At 61.5% G+C, this 13,683-nt stretch overlaps 2 protein-coding genes across 2 annotated transcripts; one reads left to right on the top strand and one right to left on the bottom strand.

Moving 5' to 3' along the window:
* The first annotated feature begins 91 nt into the window (after positions 1–91).
* Positions 92–5,517, top strand: LOC105488451 (tigger transposable element derived 5). The gene has a single exon (XM_011752500.2). It carries the CDS (start codon positions 187–189, stop codon positions 2,116–2,118), a length of 1,932 nt encoding a protein of 643 aa, XP_011750802.2. The 5' UTR covers positions 92–186; the 3' UTR covers positions 2,119–5,517.
* Positions 5,518–6,474: 957 nt separating this feature from the next.
* On the bottom strand, positions 6,475–11,769 carry PYCR3 (pyrroline-5-carboxylate reductase 3). Its single transcript, XM_011752501.3, has 6 exons — positions 11,642–11,769; positions 10,275–10,339; positions 9,198–9,377; positions 8,760–8,972; positions 8,358–8,450; positions 6,475–8,178 (listed from the first exon to the last, which is right to left on the bottom strand). The coding sequence occupies exons 1-6, from the start codon at positions 11,730–11,732 to the stop codon at positions 7,996–7,998; spliced, it is 825 nt and encodes a 274-aa protein (XP_011750803.3). The 5' UTR covers positions 11,733–11,769; the 3' UTR covers positions 6,475–7,995.
* Between the last annotated feature and the right edge of the window lie 1,914 nt (positions 11,770–13,683).

Here is a 13,683-nt window from a genome sequence, read left to right as displayed (position 1 = left end):
TGGCGCACGAGGCGGCCAGCGCGCAGGCGCGGGGCGGGGCCGGGCCGGGCTGGGTCAGCGCGCGTGCGCCCGCAAGCTGCGGGACAAAGGGGAGGGACCCGCGCCGCCCCGCCCCCGAGTGCCCCGCCCCGAGCGGCTGGGCGTGTGGCTCCCGCGACCCGCGGCGCCGGTCTCGCCGCCGCCGCCATGTACCCTGCGGGTCCCCCGGCCGGCCCGGTCCCGCACCGCGGCCGCCGTCCCCCGCCCGGGCCCTCTGCACCCGCCCCGGCCCCCGTCCCCGCTGCACGGCCGCCGCCCCCCGCGCCCGGGCCGCGGCCCCGCGTGGCCGTGAAGATGGCCTTCCGCAAGGCCTACTCCATCAAGGACAAGCTGCAGGCCATCGAGCGCGTCAAGGGCGGCGAGCGGCAGGCCAGTGTGTGCCGCGACTTCGGCGTGCCGGGTGGGACGCTGCGCGGCTGGCTCAAGGACGAGCCCAAGCTGCGCTGGTTCCTGGAGCAGCTGGGCGGCGAGGTGGGCACTCAGCGCAAGAAGATGCGGCTGGCCAACGAGGAGGAGATCGACCGCGCCGTGTACGCCTGGTTCCTGGCACTGCGCCAGCACGGGGTGCCGCTGTCTGGGCCGCTCATCCAGGCGCAGGCCGAGGCCTTTGCGCGCCAGATCTACGGGCCCGAGTGCACCTTCAAGGCCAGCCACGGCTGGTTCTGGCGCTGGCAGAAGCGCCACGGCATCTCCAGCCAGCGCTTCTACGGCGAGGCCGGGCCCCTCGCCCCGGGCCCCGCGCCCGGCCCGCCAGTCAAGGAGGAGCCCACGCTGCCCTCCGGCGCCGGCCCCCTGCCCGACCGCGCCTCGGCCCCGCCGCCCCCCGCCGAGGGCGGCTACGGCGACGAGCAGATCTACAACGCCAACGTCACCGGCCTCTACTGGAAGCTGCTTCCGGAGCAGGCTGCGCCCCCGGGTGCAGGGGACCCTGGAGCAAGGGGCTGCGGCCGGCGATGGCGGGGCGACCGCGTAACGGTGCTGCTGGCCGCCAACCTGACCGGCAGCCACAAGCTGAAGCCGCTGGTCATCGGGCGGCTGCCGGACCCGCCCAGCCTGCGCCACCACAACCAGGACAAGTTCCCGGCCTCCTACCGCTACAGCCCCGACGCCTGGCTCAGCCGCCCGCTGCTGCGGGGCTGGTTCTTTGAGGAATTTGTCCCGGGCGTCAAACGCTACCTGCGCCGAAGCTGCCTGCAGCAGAAGGCCGTGCTGCTGGTGGCCCACCCGCCCTGCCCAAGCCCAGCTGCCAGTATGCCCGCCCTGGAGGACAGCGAGGATGCCCCCGTGCGGTGCAGGCCGGAGCCCCTCGGCCCTCCGGAGGAGCTGCAGACACCGGATGGCGCTGTGCGGGTGCTGTTCCTGTCCAAAGGCAGCAGCCGGGCACACATTCCCGCACCGCTGGAGCAGGGCGTGGTGGCCGCCTTCAAGCAGCTGTACAAGCGCGAGCTGCTACGGTTGGCTGTGTCCTGCGCCAGCGGCTCCCCGCTGGACTTCATGCGCAGCTTCATGCTCAAGGACATGCTCTACCTGGCCGGCCTCTCCTGGGACCTGGTGCAGGCGGGCAGCATTGAGCGCTGCTGGCTGCTGGGCCTGAGGGCCGCCTTCGAGCCCCGGCCGGGCGAGGACAGTGCTGGGCAGCCGGCCCAGGCTGAGGAAGCTGCTGAGCACAGCAGGGTGCTCAGCGACCTCACTCACCTGGCGGCTCTGGCCTACAAGTGCCTGGCTCCCGAGGAGGTTGCAGAGTGGCTGCATCTGGACGATGATGGGGGTCCACCTGAGGGCTGCCGGGAGGAGGTGGGCCCAGCCCTGCCCCCTGCAGCCCCTCCGGCCCCAGCCAGCCTGCCTTCTGCCATTGGGGGAGGAGAGGAGGAGGAGGAGGCCACCGAGTACGGAGGGACCTCGGTGCCCACTGCCGGGGAGGCTGTGCGCGGGCTAGAGACAGCTCTGCGGTGGCTGGAGAGCCAGGACCCCAGAGAGGTGGGGCCACTGAGGCTGGTGCAGCTGCGCTCACTTATCAGCATGGCCCGGAGGCTGGGGGGCATCGGGCATACCCCAGCAGGCCCATATGACGGTGTGTGACCAGGCCAGCCCAGTGACCTTTCTCCTGCTGCACTTGGAGGGAGGGGACACACACAGTCTCCCATCTCCCCTCCCCTGGGGTGGCCCACCCCATGGGTACAGGGGGTTCCAGGAATCCAAGTCCAGCCTGGCTTGGAGGAGCTCTGTTGGTGAGAGGTTGCCCTGCCTCACTGGCACCCCAGTCTCCTGGGGGCCCAGCTGGAAGAGGCCCGGCCCATTCTCCTCTCAGGGCAGGCACGTATGCGGGGCATACAAGGCACAGCACCTGTCGGAACAGGTGACTGTGTTCTCGCTCTGGCCCCCGTGGGGCTGGGCCTCTGCCCCTGTACCAGTCGAATGCACTGGATGAGGGCCGACACTCCTGTCTGCTGTCGAGCCCTGGTGCTACGTGGCCCCAGAGCCACAGCGCAGTCATCTCAGTGGCAAAGCACACCACTTGGTTCTATTTTTTTTTAAACACATTAAATCTGTTTTTAAAGATACTCTTCAGAGGGGCCGTGAGAACAGGGGCCAGGTGGGCTGGTCTCGGGCCGCCCTGTGGTTGCTATGGAGGTCAGAGGCCCGAGGTACTGGAGCATCACTGTGGAGTGGGGAGGGATAGAGCCCCGTATTCGGGGTTTCCATAGGTTCCGGGTGCAACAGGGAGATGTGGAGTTCGGTTTCCTTGGATTTTTAGTTTTCCCTAAGAAAACTCCGGTCTGAACAGATCTCTTACTCCATGGATTTGGCAGCTGCCTGGATTTGCACCCTAGTGACTTGGCCAATGGCAGGAGAGTTTCCCCGGCTTCCTCATCAGCCACAGACCATTTTTTCCAGTCCCAGGGTCCGGAGCCACGTGACATACCTGGAAGCAGGCCCTGGCACTGACAGCCCCCAGGTCAATATGCAGTGCCACCCTCTGTGGGCTCTTCTCCCCACCCTCAGACTTTTCTGCCTCTCCCCAGACTGCCAAGGATGTGGCTGACAAGCTGCTCCTGGGAGGCCTAGTTTGAAAGGAGTAAAGGGTCCCAGGGCCTGTCCAACCCTGGTTCTGTTCTGCTCCAGCCAGGTCTAGACCTAGAGTCCTGGTTGGACTGGGGCCAGGGATGCCCATGCCTCCCCAGGTAGGGTGGGAAATGACTTTGCAGAGATGCTGCCTGAGCTGGTGTGAGAGGCAGGGAGCTGGCCTGCTTGCCTCCAGGTGTTGGCCCCTCATCCCCACCTGCCTCCAGTGTCCTCCTAGCAGTGGGAACCTTGAAAACCCGGAGTTATGGAGTGCAGGGGTAGCCTGGAGGCTTGCACAGGGAAGGGAAGGGCTGTGCACCAGCTTGTCAGTGGGGCAACTGCAGGGAATGTCCCCCAAAAGTGACTTCTATACAGGTCCAAGAACAAGCAGTTCCTTGGACCTGTCCCCAAGTCAAGGAATATATACATATATATGTATATATCTATATCTCAAAATCTGAGAGCTCAGCGAGGGTGTGGAAGTTTTGGGAAGAAGAAACAGACTCCCTGAGCGGAGCTCAGGGCAGCAGCTCCAGGCACGCCTGCCGAGCCCATCAGGCCACCCCCACCTACAGGAAGAGCCTCTGGCCTGAACTGCTGGGGATGGGCTGCAAAAAGCCTGAGACATTTGGGCCAGCACCTTCCAGGGGCTCAGGCACCCAAGGCGGGGACACCACCTCTGCTCTGCCAGGCCTGCCTCCAAGGCTCTGAGGAGGAGCTGACTTAACTGGTCGCAGTGCCAGCGAGGGCCGCACACCTGGGCCTTGTCTGCAGCCTGGGCAGCTCCTGGTGCTGCCCCTCAGCCCGGCTACTCATTGCCGCTGCCTCTTTGGCGAGGTTTTCATCTCCAACCTTTCTTCCCATCTCAGCCCTTTTGTTGGCCCGGGTCCCAGGACGCTGGCATCGGTGCTGGCAGGCCCGCTCCTCTCATCGGGGTGGCTCTGGCCTGTCCCCCAGTACCTGGACGGTCACTTTCTGTAAATAAGGCAGCACTAATTTTTGCTATAAGAAAAAAGAGGCCGGGCGCAGTGGCTCCCGCCTGTAATCCCAGCACTTTGGGAGGCTGAGGCGGGTAGATGCTCTGAGGTCGAGAGTTCAAGACTAGCCTGGCCAACGTGGTGAAAACCCCGTCTCTGCTGAAAACACAAAAATTAGCCGGGCGCGGTGGCGGGCGCCTGTAACCCCAGCTGCTCGGGAGGCTGAGGCAGGAGAAATGCTTGAAGCCAGGAGGCAGAGGTTGCAGTGAGCCGAGATGACACCACTGCACTCCAGCCTGGGAGATAGCGAGATTCTGTCTCAAAAAAAAAAAAAAAAAAAGGTGCAAGCTGGTGGGGACACCAGAAGCCTACCAAGAGTGGATCTGCCTGCTGGCATTTACTAGGCGGGGAACACCCCCTAAAGAGGGCTTAAAAAGCATCTCCCTAGCATGGGGTGTGCTAGCACAGGGTGCTGTGTGGCAGAAGCTCAGCTGCTGGGCCCTGCTGCTGAGAAGGCTGCTCTGCCCACGCCTGGTCCCGTGGGCAGTGCCAGTCAGGGATCCCTGCTATCCTGGGCTGGAACCTGGGGCCCTGTCTCAGCCCTACCTGCAGCTCACTAACCCTCTCGGTTCTGCTCAGTGTCTGAAGTGATGGGAAGACCCCAGGGTTGGTGGCTGTAGTGGACCCCGGGGGCGGTGGAACCCTTTGGGAGGCCAAGTGTTCTTTCCCAAAGCTGCACGGGTGCCGCTGCCTGCGGGGTCCTGGCTGTGGGCAGACGGCGGGCTGGGGTGAGGCTGCATCTACTTCCTGTAACAGCCATGGCTGCCTGCGGGGCCTGGCCTCTCACTGGCAGATTCTGCACATTCCCTGCAGGCACAGGGGTGGGCAGGGGTGCCTGTGGCCTCGGAGGTGCAGCCAGCTGTCCTCAGCTCGGATGGCCCACAAGAGCCCCCAGCTCCTGTTCACTGCTCTTCCAGTTAGTGATCCCTGTGTCAGTGTCATCGTCAGAGCTCCTGGGCTTGGCGGGGCTGGAGAAGGTGCTGAGGAGGGCAAGATGAGCGCAGGTTTTGTTGAAACCACCCGACCTGCATTTTCAGGGGGATGAGGCCACTGCCTTGGCCCAGGGACCTGCAGGCTTGGGGGACCCCCTGGATGTCCACTGAGCTGCAGATGAAACATCACAATGTGGTGGGAAAGGAAGGGGGACACCCCCAGACTAGGGGGTGGTCCTGCAGGGATCCCAACCCCTTACCTACCTAGTTGAGATGCCCATGGGGAGCAACCCCAATGGCACATCAGAGTCCCTGGGCTTGCAGGGTCATGCTCTGTTGAGGGCCCTTCCTCTTAATTGGCAAGCTTATTTACAGCTGAGCTTGCCTGGTCAGATGGGCCCAGTGGCTTTATCTAATAAAGGCCGGACATGTCCGCTTCATGAGGATCTCTGTTTTGAAGTCGTATTTTTTAACTCTTGACCCAATGCTTGGATCAGGAATACCCCCTAGATTAACAGTCGGGGCACAGGGCATAAAAGTGCAACACTGATTAAAGATACCGTAATCATATCCATCGTTTTCTATCTTAAAGAACAGTTTTTGCCTGGCAGTAAAAGGTACAGGGGAGGCCTGGCTGACCACGACGCTCCCCGCAGTGCCCTGAGAACCTAAGCCTGTGTCTTTGTCACAGGCCCTCACCAGCTGAGCCAGGAGTGGCTGGATTGGGCTCTCCACCTCCCGAACTGAGCTCACCTAGTACCTAGGGCTTCTCAGGGGTCCCGGGGGAGACAGGTGTTGGCTCAAAATCAATGATTTCTCCTTGCAGATGGGCTCAGTGTGAATGCAGGTGGCCCTCAGAAGGGCTGTCCACGTTCCTTTAGGGGGTCACCTGCGCCAGACCCCAGGCTCCCAGACCTGCCCAGGCTTGGCACACAGTCCCCTGGGGTGACTGTGCAGGGGAGACAATTCCATGCCTAACAAAGCCCCCAGGTGATGTAGAGGCCTGCAGCAGGCATGGGGAGACCTCTGCTGTCCACAGTGCCTGCACCCTCACTACCTGACACCTGTCCTTGACCAAGGTTGTGGGCCTCAGCTTAGATGGGGCAGGTATTGGACCTTTTTTTTTTCCCCCTAAGACAGAGTCTTGCTGTCACCCAGGCTGGAGTGCAGTGGGGCAATCTTGGCTCTCTGCAACCTCTGCCTCCTGGGTTCAGGCAATTCTCCCGCCTCAGCCTCTCAAATAGCAGGGATCACAGGCACGCACCACCATATCCGGTTAATTTTGTATTTTTAGTAGAGATGGGGTTTCTCCATGTTGGTCAGGCTGGTCTTGAACTCCTGACCTCGTGATCCACCCGCCTTGGCCTCCCAAAGTGCTGGGATTACAGACGTGAGCCACTGGGCCTGGCCCGGAACTTGGTTTTATTCACCTCTGGTGAAACATAAGCTCACTTGGTGCTCTCCGGCATCTTTATTCCCATCTCCTTAGGCTGACCCTGACAAGTGCCAGGGCCAGGCTTGGACCAAGCAGTCGACTGAGTCAGCCTGCCCCGGGAACCAGGCGGGGGAGGGAGCTTACGGATGGGCTAGGCTCGGGGGAGTAAGAGAGAGCAGGTGGCGGGCAGAAGTCTGTGGCCACAGAGGCAGCTGAGCATGAAGGATGGAGTGTGCTGCTGTCCTGCAGGTGCCCTTAGCCCTGTTTTGCACTGGGGGATTGATCTGCCCAGGCACACAGGGAGATGGCACAGCAGAACCCGCTGCCCAGCCTCGCTGAGGGCATGCTCCCCGCCTTCCTCCAGAGGCTGCTGGGTGGAAGCTGAGCGCTGCAGCAGTTGGGGCCAGCATGGGACTGGAGGCCCAGGTGAATCTTGTGGGGCAGGGGATGGAGCTAAGACTGCCTGGCCTGGGGCCTCCCCACCCAAAGGCCCTAGAACCCTAGCCTTCAATCCTGGAGTTTTGCTTCTCCCCCAAGTCCTGGCTTTCCTGACTTGCTGCCTTTTAGGGACATGTGGAGGGGACAAGTCCTACCGTCAGAGGCCAGTGTGGTGGTGCCAGAGCCACGGGGCATTCCAGGACCCCTGACCTAGGTGAGGGGCAGGAGGGCCCAGAGCCACCTGGCCACTTGTCAGGAGCTTAGGATCAGGAGGAAAGAGGGAGACTGTATCCCAACTAAAGCCAGGGGTCTGCATTTGTCCTGGCTGGCCAGGGCCACCCTCTCAGACCTCAAGCTGCCCCACCTACCACTGCCCGCCTGGTGCCACCCCAGCACTGCTGAAGACCTGGCCCAGCAGTTCCTCCTCTTTAGCAGAGGACGAGCACACCCACCACAGGCACCCGCTTCTCTGGGCTGCAGGGCAGGCTCCAGCTCCCCGTGGGGGCCCCACCCACAGCAGGCCAGGGCCCCTGGCTTTACTGTAGGGGAGAGGGTCTCGTGTGTAGACCCCATATGGCTCGTGCCCCCTAGAGCTGAGATGAGGCAGCTGGCCTGGCTGTAGCTGCATGGAGCCACCTGGAAAGCCAAAGGCAAGCCCCGGTTCCAGATCAGGCACTGGGCCAGCCGTGCCTGTTACCATAAGTTCTGTTCATGGCCTCGACCAACAGCCCAACCATGTGGGCAACTGACCAAGATGCCATCTCTTGGGCCCCTCAGAATGTATGTTGCAGCGAGGAGGGCTCACTGCAGCAAGGGGCAGGGCAACCACCACGGTGCCCTCTGCTTATCAGGGAAGGAGGAGTGTCCCCACTAGTCAGGACTCCCCTGCCTGCTGGAACCTCTCAAGTCCTGCCCCCTGCATTTCCCTGTGCGGGGGCAGAAGGAGTGATAGGAGACCCTCGTGCAGGAGGGAGGGAGCCACAGTCCTCAGGGGAAGGGGCACAGGGAGAGGTGGGGGCACGAAGGCAGGCAAGGATGGCCAGAGCCCAGCCTACTTTCTGCTGAGCTCCCTGGCCCGGCAGGTGGCGGCCTCCACAGCGCTCATGGTGGCTGCTCGCAGCCCACCCTGCTCCAGGGCATGGAGCCCGTAGATGGTGGTGCCACCCGGGGTGCACACATCTGAGCGCAGCTGGGCTGGGTGTTGGCCCTCGTGCAGCAGCATCTTGGCTGTCCCCTGAGGAGAGTGTTAGAGCCTGGTGACCAGGGGAGGTAGCCCAGTCCCCACTGTGCAGCCTGCCCTTGTTGCATCCCCCAACCTTGGCCCCAGCTTCTAGAGCCTGCTGTTTCCCTGCCCACTGGAAGTGGTACAGGCCTGGGCCTTCCCAATGTTCCCCAGAGGCCACCCTCACTCACCAGCAGGGTCTGGGCAGCGATGCGGTGGGCCAGGCTGCTGGGCATGCCCATCTTGACGGCGCCTTCGGCCAGGGCCTCAGAGAATGCACACACCTGTAGCAGCACCATGGTGGTGGGGGGGATAGGTGTCAAAGCCTGGGGGCTCAGAACCTTCAGGAACAAGGCCCAGAGCACTAGCCATGGATGGCCAGAACTAAGGCCTGAGCCCAAGGGTCTGCAAAGGGGCTGGCCTCGAAGATCCCCAGGGCAGTGAAGTCCCAGGGACAAGCAGAGCTCCAGTGGGCCTGGAGACCAACCATGCAGGCCTCAAGGTTGGACTCTGAGGGCAGAGGCTGTCAGAGGGACTTGGGTGGGCCCCTCTTTGCCAAGGGTGGGGCGGGGGATGGACGAGGCAATACTCACGAAGGCCACGCCACTGCCACTGAGGCCAGTGTGGATGTCGACGTAGGCTTCAGGCACCTCCTCACACCGCCCACAGGCCTCCAGCAGATGCTGCAGGAGCTTGGTCTCGCTGCTCCCCACGTGGCGGCCCCGCGCCATCACTATGGCCCCTTCCTGGACCACACAGGGCAGGTTGGGCAAGACCCGCAGCACCCGTGTGTTTGGGGGCAGCAGCTGGCCAGAGAGAGGTCAGAATCAGGGAGTCTGTAGGACTGGGGCCTGCTGGGAGGCCTCCAGCATCTGCCTCCAGGTACAGCACCAGGAGGGAACCCTAAGCCCAAACACTTGACCCAGGTGGGCCACCCGGCCACCTCAGGCTCTCTGGGGGGCTGCCTGCCACCCAAGCCCGGCCAGCAGAGCCTATGCTGGGATCAAGGCCTTAGCCCAAGGGACACTCACCTCCTCCAGGGTGCTCAGAGACACCCCAGCAGCCACGGACACCAAGATGTGTTCAGCAGTGACCACAGGAGCCACCTCTGCCACGACAGCTGGCAGGATGTGGGGCTTGGTGGCAAAGATGACGAGCAGGCAGCTCTGCAGCACCTCCTGGTTGGAGTGGGTGGTCTGGCAACCCAGAGCCTGTGCCAGGGATACCAGAACCAGGCCTCAGGGGCTGTGTGAGCGGCACACCCTCTCCACCACAGCCCTTCCTGCTGGAGGCCACACATTCCCATGGGTCCCAGGGTCTCTCCCATTGCAAGTGTCTAGACCACCCCAACTTCTCCAATGCCCAAGACTCACCCAGACTAACCCTGCTCCTCACAGGCCATCCTGATGTCAGCGCCTCCCCAAGCCCTGAGCCCTCCATCCGCAGTGAATGTCTGTGACCACCACCCCAGCATGCAAACACACACATGCACATGCATGCACTCACGAGCATGCATTCACATATACACACGTGCAGACACATCATGTACTCACGAGCACACATACACACGTGCACATGCATGCACTCATAAGCACACACATACACACACACGCATGTACTCACAAGCACACACGTGTACACACACCCACTCATGAGCATGCACTCGTGTACACGCACACACTCATACACATGTGCACGCACACACACGAGCACATACGTGCACACGAATGCACTCACGACCACACAGGTGCACATGCATGTACTCATGAGCATGCACTCACACACACGTACACACACGCAGTGACATACACACACCACACGTGCAAACGCACATGTGAGCATGCACTGGCATATACACACGTGCACATGCATGCACTCACACGCATACACACACACACACACACACACACAAACACTTTGCTTTGGCCCTCCACAACCTTACTTTCCTCCTGGCCTCTCATCTCCTTTCCCCAGCCCAGACCAGCCAGTCTCCAAACTTCAGCTAAATAAACCACCCATCTCTGGCTCTAATAGGTGTCTTAGTGGGATAGGAGTCAAGCACTATCCTGGGCTCTGGAGGGTATGAAGAACCTAGGCTCTATGCTCACTTGAAAGTGACATAAGTTCCTGTCTGTTGGTGCACTGGCCACTATGTGCTGAGCTTCCACTTTTCCTGGAAAGAAAGGAAAAGGAAGAGGGGTTGGTGAGGGGGGTGGGATAGGATGGCAGTGAGGAGAGGGAGGAGCTCACCTGGCCTCTCAGGCTCAGCCACGCCGGGCCCATCATGGGCCCCCTCCTGGCCTCAGGAACCCAAAGCAGGATGCACCATTCACTGGGCCCAGGCAATCATATCCATTGATTCTACTTGGCAGTCAACGCCCCTGACTGCTGCTGGGTGTGGAGGCCAGGAGCTGGCCTCGTTGGTGAGGACACATCCCTGGGGCCTCTGTCTCCAGGAAGGGAAGGCTGCCTGGAGCAGAAGAGGAACACCAGGCCTTGGGGGAGTGTGGTGGGTACAAAGGCAGCTGATTGGCCACAGAAGGCCCAATGGGGGCCCAGGTTCCTCGGGAGGGAGAGTCTGGCTGGATGTCCAAGAAGAGGCTAAATGCCTACTTGGTAGAAATCATCTGCTTTTGTGGGGTACAGGGGTGGAGAGATTGGGTTAGATTTTGGTAAGGTCGAACAGGAAGACAGAAGTGTACACTACAACCTAAACACAGCAATTAATCATGACAGTGCCACCCATACACACCAGTACTAGGCTCAACATTAGACATATTGTCTCATTTAACTAGTACAGCTCTGGGAGGCATGTGGTACTGCCGGGTTTCACAGGTAAAACTCACAGTAAGCTATTTCCTGATGGATCTTGATTCTTCTGGACCCTGAAGTATGGCTGAAGGCAGAGAGCCAAGAGTCACCCAGCTCTCCCTACCCACAATCTGCAGAGAGGCTTCTAAATGCCTGGAGAAGTATATGGTCAGCATAAATATCCCGGCCATAAAGCAGTGTTTCTCAACAGGGCATGACTTTACCTGTCTCCTCCCGCCACCCAGGGGACATTCGGCAGTGTCTGGAGGCATTTTTTGGCTGTCACAACGTGGGGAGTGCTACTGGCACAGGATGGATGATCTGGCCCAGGTGTCCCTAGAGCTAAGGTGTCTGGAAGAGAAGCCCTGCTGCTCGGAGAGGGGCTGGCGCGCAAAGAGAACATCAGAGGCTGGAAGAGGTGAGCCTGGCCAAGGCCACGCGGCCAGGAAGCCGGCCACGGAAGCAGCACCTAGCCACGTGTAACTCAAATCTTCCCGCAGCCACGTCAAAAAAGTAAGAGGAAAAAGGCGTGACTCCGGCTGCACCCAGCGAAGCTGAGACCCGAGTGGCTGGGCTCGCGCCTCCGGCCCCACTCTCGCGACAGGACACCTCCCACGGGGCTACTCCCACGCCAGGCCGCAGGCCCAGCCCCGCGCCGCCCCACCTGCTCTGATGAGGCCCTGCGCGATGGCCCCCGCCATGCGGCCCGCGCCCACGAAGCCCACGCGCCGCGTAGCCGACCCCGCAGCCGCCATCTTGTCGCCCCGCTCCGGCCGGCTTTTTGTCCGCACTCTACTGGTTCGCAGGGCGCGGGGACCCCGCCTCTCGCTGCTTATTGCCCGAAGCGGCCAGGCCGCCCCTCACTGTCCATTGGCTGAGAGAAACTGGGGCGGGGCCGGAGGAGCGCGGAGGGGTCCCGGTCGGGCGTGCGAGGTCCGGATCTTGGTTTTCGGGACGGGAGGGCTCGCGAAGCGGGTGGCGGGGCTGGTCCGGAGCGTGCGGTCACTGAGGCCCCGCCGACGACAGGCGGTGGAGCCGCGGGGAAGCACGAGGGGTGGAGGCCCAGGTCACGGAGAGCTGGCCGGGCCCAGGGGCCTGAGATCGACGGGAAGGGGAGGGGACAGTCGCAAAGGGGGGGTGTCATTTTTAATGACACAAGGAAAATAAGGCTTGAAGATCTGAGTGCGGTTTTGTTTTCATCATCTAATCTAAGGCTGCATGTTACCGATGTTATTTTCTTCTGAAGCCTTTGACGTTTTCTAAGCTCTTCAGTCATGAAATCCTCTCATTGATTCAACATTTACTGTGCAGCTGCAGCCTCTGGGCCCTGCTCTGGGCCTGGGCAAGGCCACCCCACAGCAGCAGATGGGACAGACTGGACCCCACCCTGCAGCCCTGCTTGTTGGCTGTATAGACGGACTACAGTCAGCACACACGCAGGACGGCCAGAGTGTCAAGGCTCTAAAGCAAATGACGTAGAGAGGGATAGAAAGCCACCACAAGGCTGCTTCAGCCACCGCGGCCAAGAAATGTGGGTGGTGCACACTTTGCACCAGCACACTGTCAGCAGCTGTCTCTCCTGCCACCTTGGATCCTGCCAGCCCCTTCCCACACAGACTCCCTGGATTTTCTCCCAGGCCCCCTGGGCCAGTGATGGCTTGGGACCCAGGCTATGGGGAGGTGAAAGGGGCCGGAGGCATCCAGTGCCATGCCATCATACATAAGGACAAGCTCATCATAAACAAGTACACCGAGTCGAGGTGAAGGAGGGTTGCTGGCCGAGTGCCCAGGGCCACAGTGAGTAAAAGAAGGCCCAGTCCTGTTCAGCTTCTCCATCCCATGCCGGGCCAGGCTTCTGAGCATCTGTTAGGAGCCCTTAGCTGACCTGGACACCCAGCCACCCATGGCTTGTGTCCAGGGCACCTCTGCTTTTGGCTGGGCTTCTTCCCACTGTTCCTCACCTGGCGGATCCAAGTGGCCACACAGGCACCACCCTCTCCAGGAGGCCTTTCCTGAACCCCCACATGGGCAGAGCCTTTATCCACAAAGAGCTGGTGCCAGGGGATACACTGTGAACGAGGCCAACCCACCTCCTGGAGCTCCAGGCCCTGGGATGTTGGCATGAGGGGTGGGGGTTGAGGCAGGACTCCCAGAAGTTTGCAGACAAATAATCCCAGCAGGGCAGGGTGGATGCTCAGACAGGGGCTGAGATGGTGCTGTCAGGGAAGGTGTTTGGAGGCTGGGCCACCTCAGCTGAGGCCTAAACTGTGGGGAGGCCTTGACCCAAGAGGAGGCCAGTCTCAGGGGAGGCCTAGAGGACACCTTGGCTTGCCTGACACAAAGGGGCAGTGACAGATAAGGTGAGTGGTTGGCTGGGTGCAGGACACAGGTCTGGACTCAGTGCCAGGACGGGGAGGACACACCAGTGCTGCCCAGATTAACAAAGGAAGAAGGGAAGCAGGAAGCCCTACCTGCAGCCAGAAGGCATCCTGTGCGCGAAGACAGCACAGGGCGCCCAGGAGAGGGACCCTGAGAAGAGGCGGGCCCAGGGTTAGGCCAGGAGCCAGGGAGGGTGTCTGGGTCCTGGGCGTGGAGGACCAGAGGGTTCTAGCCTAGAGGCCCCCTCTGTACAAGGCGCTGAGAAAGGGGGTGACGAGCAAAGTGCTCCTGGTCCATACCCCAGCACCACCCTGCCTGGGTGAGGCA

This window comes from Macaca nemestrina, chromosome 8, assembly GCF_043159975.1.
Source record: "Macaca nemestrina isolate mMacNem1 chromosome 8, mMacNem.hap1, whole genome shotgun sequence".
Taxonomy (NCBI): domain Eukaryota; kingdom Metazoa; phylum Chordata; class Mammalia; order Primates; family Cercopithecidae; genus Macaca; species Macaca nemestrina.
This window is presented reverse-complemented; position numbering and strand designations above follow the sequence as displayed.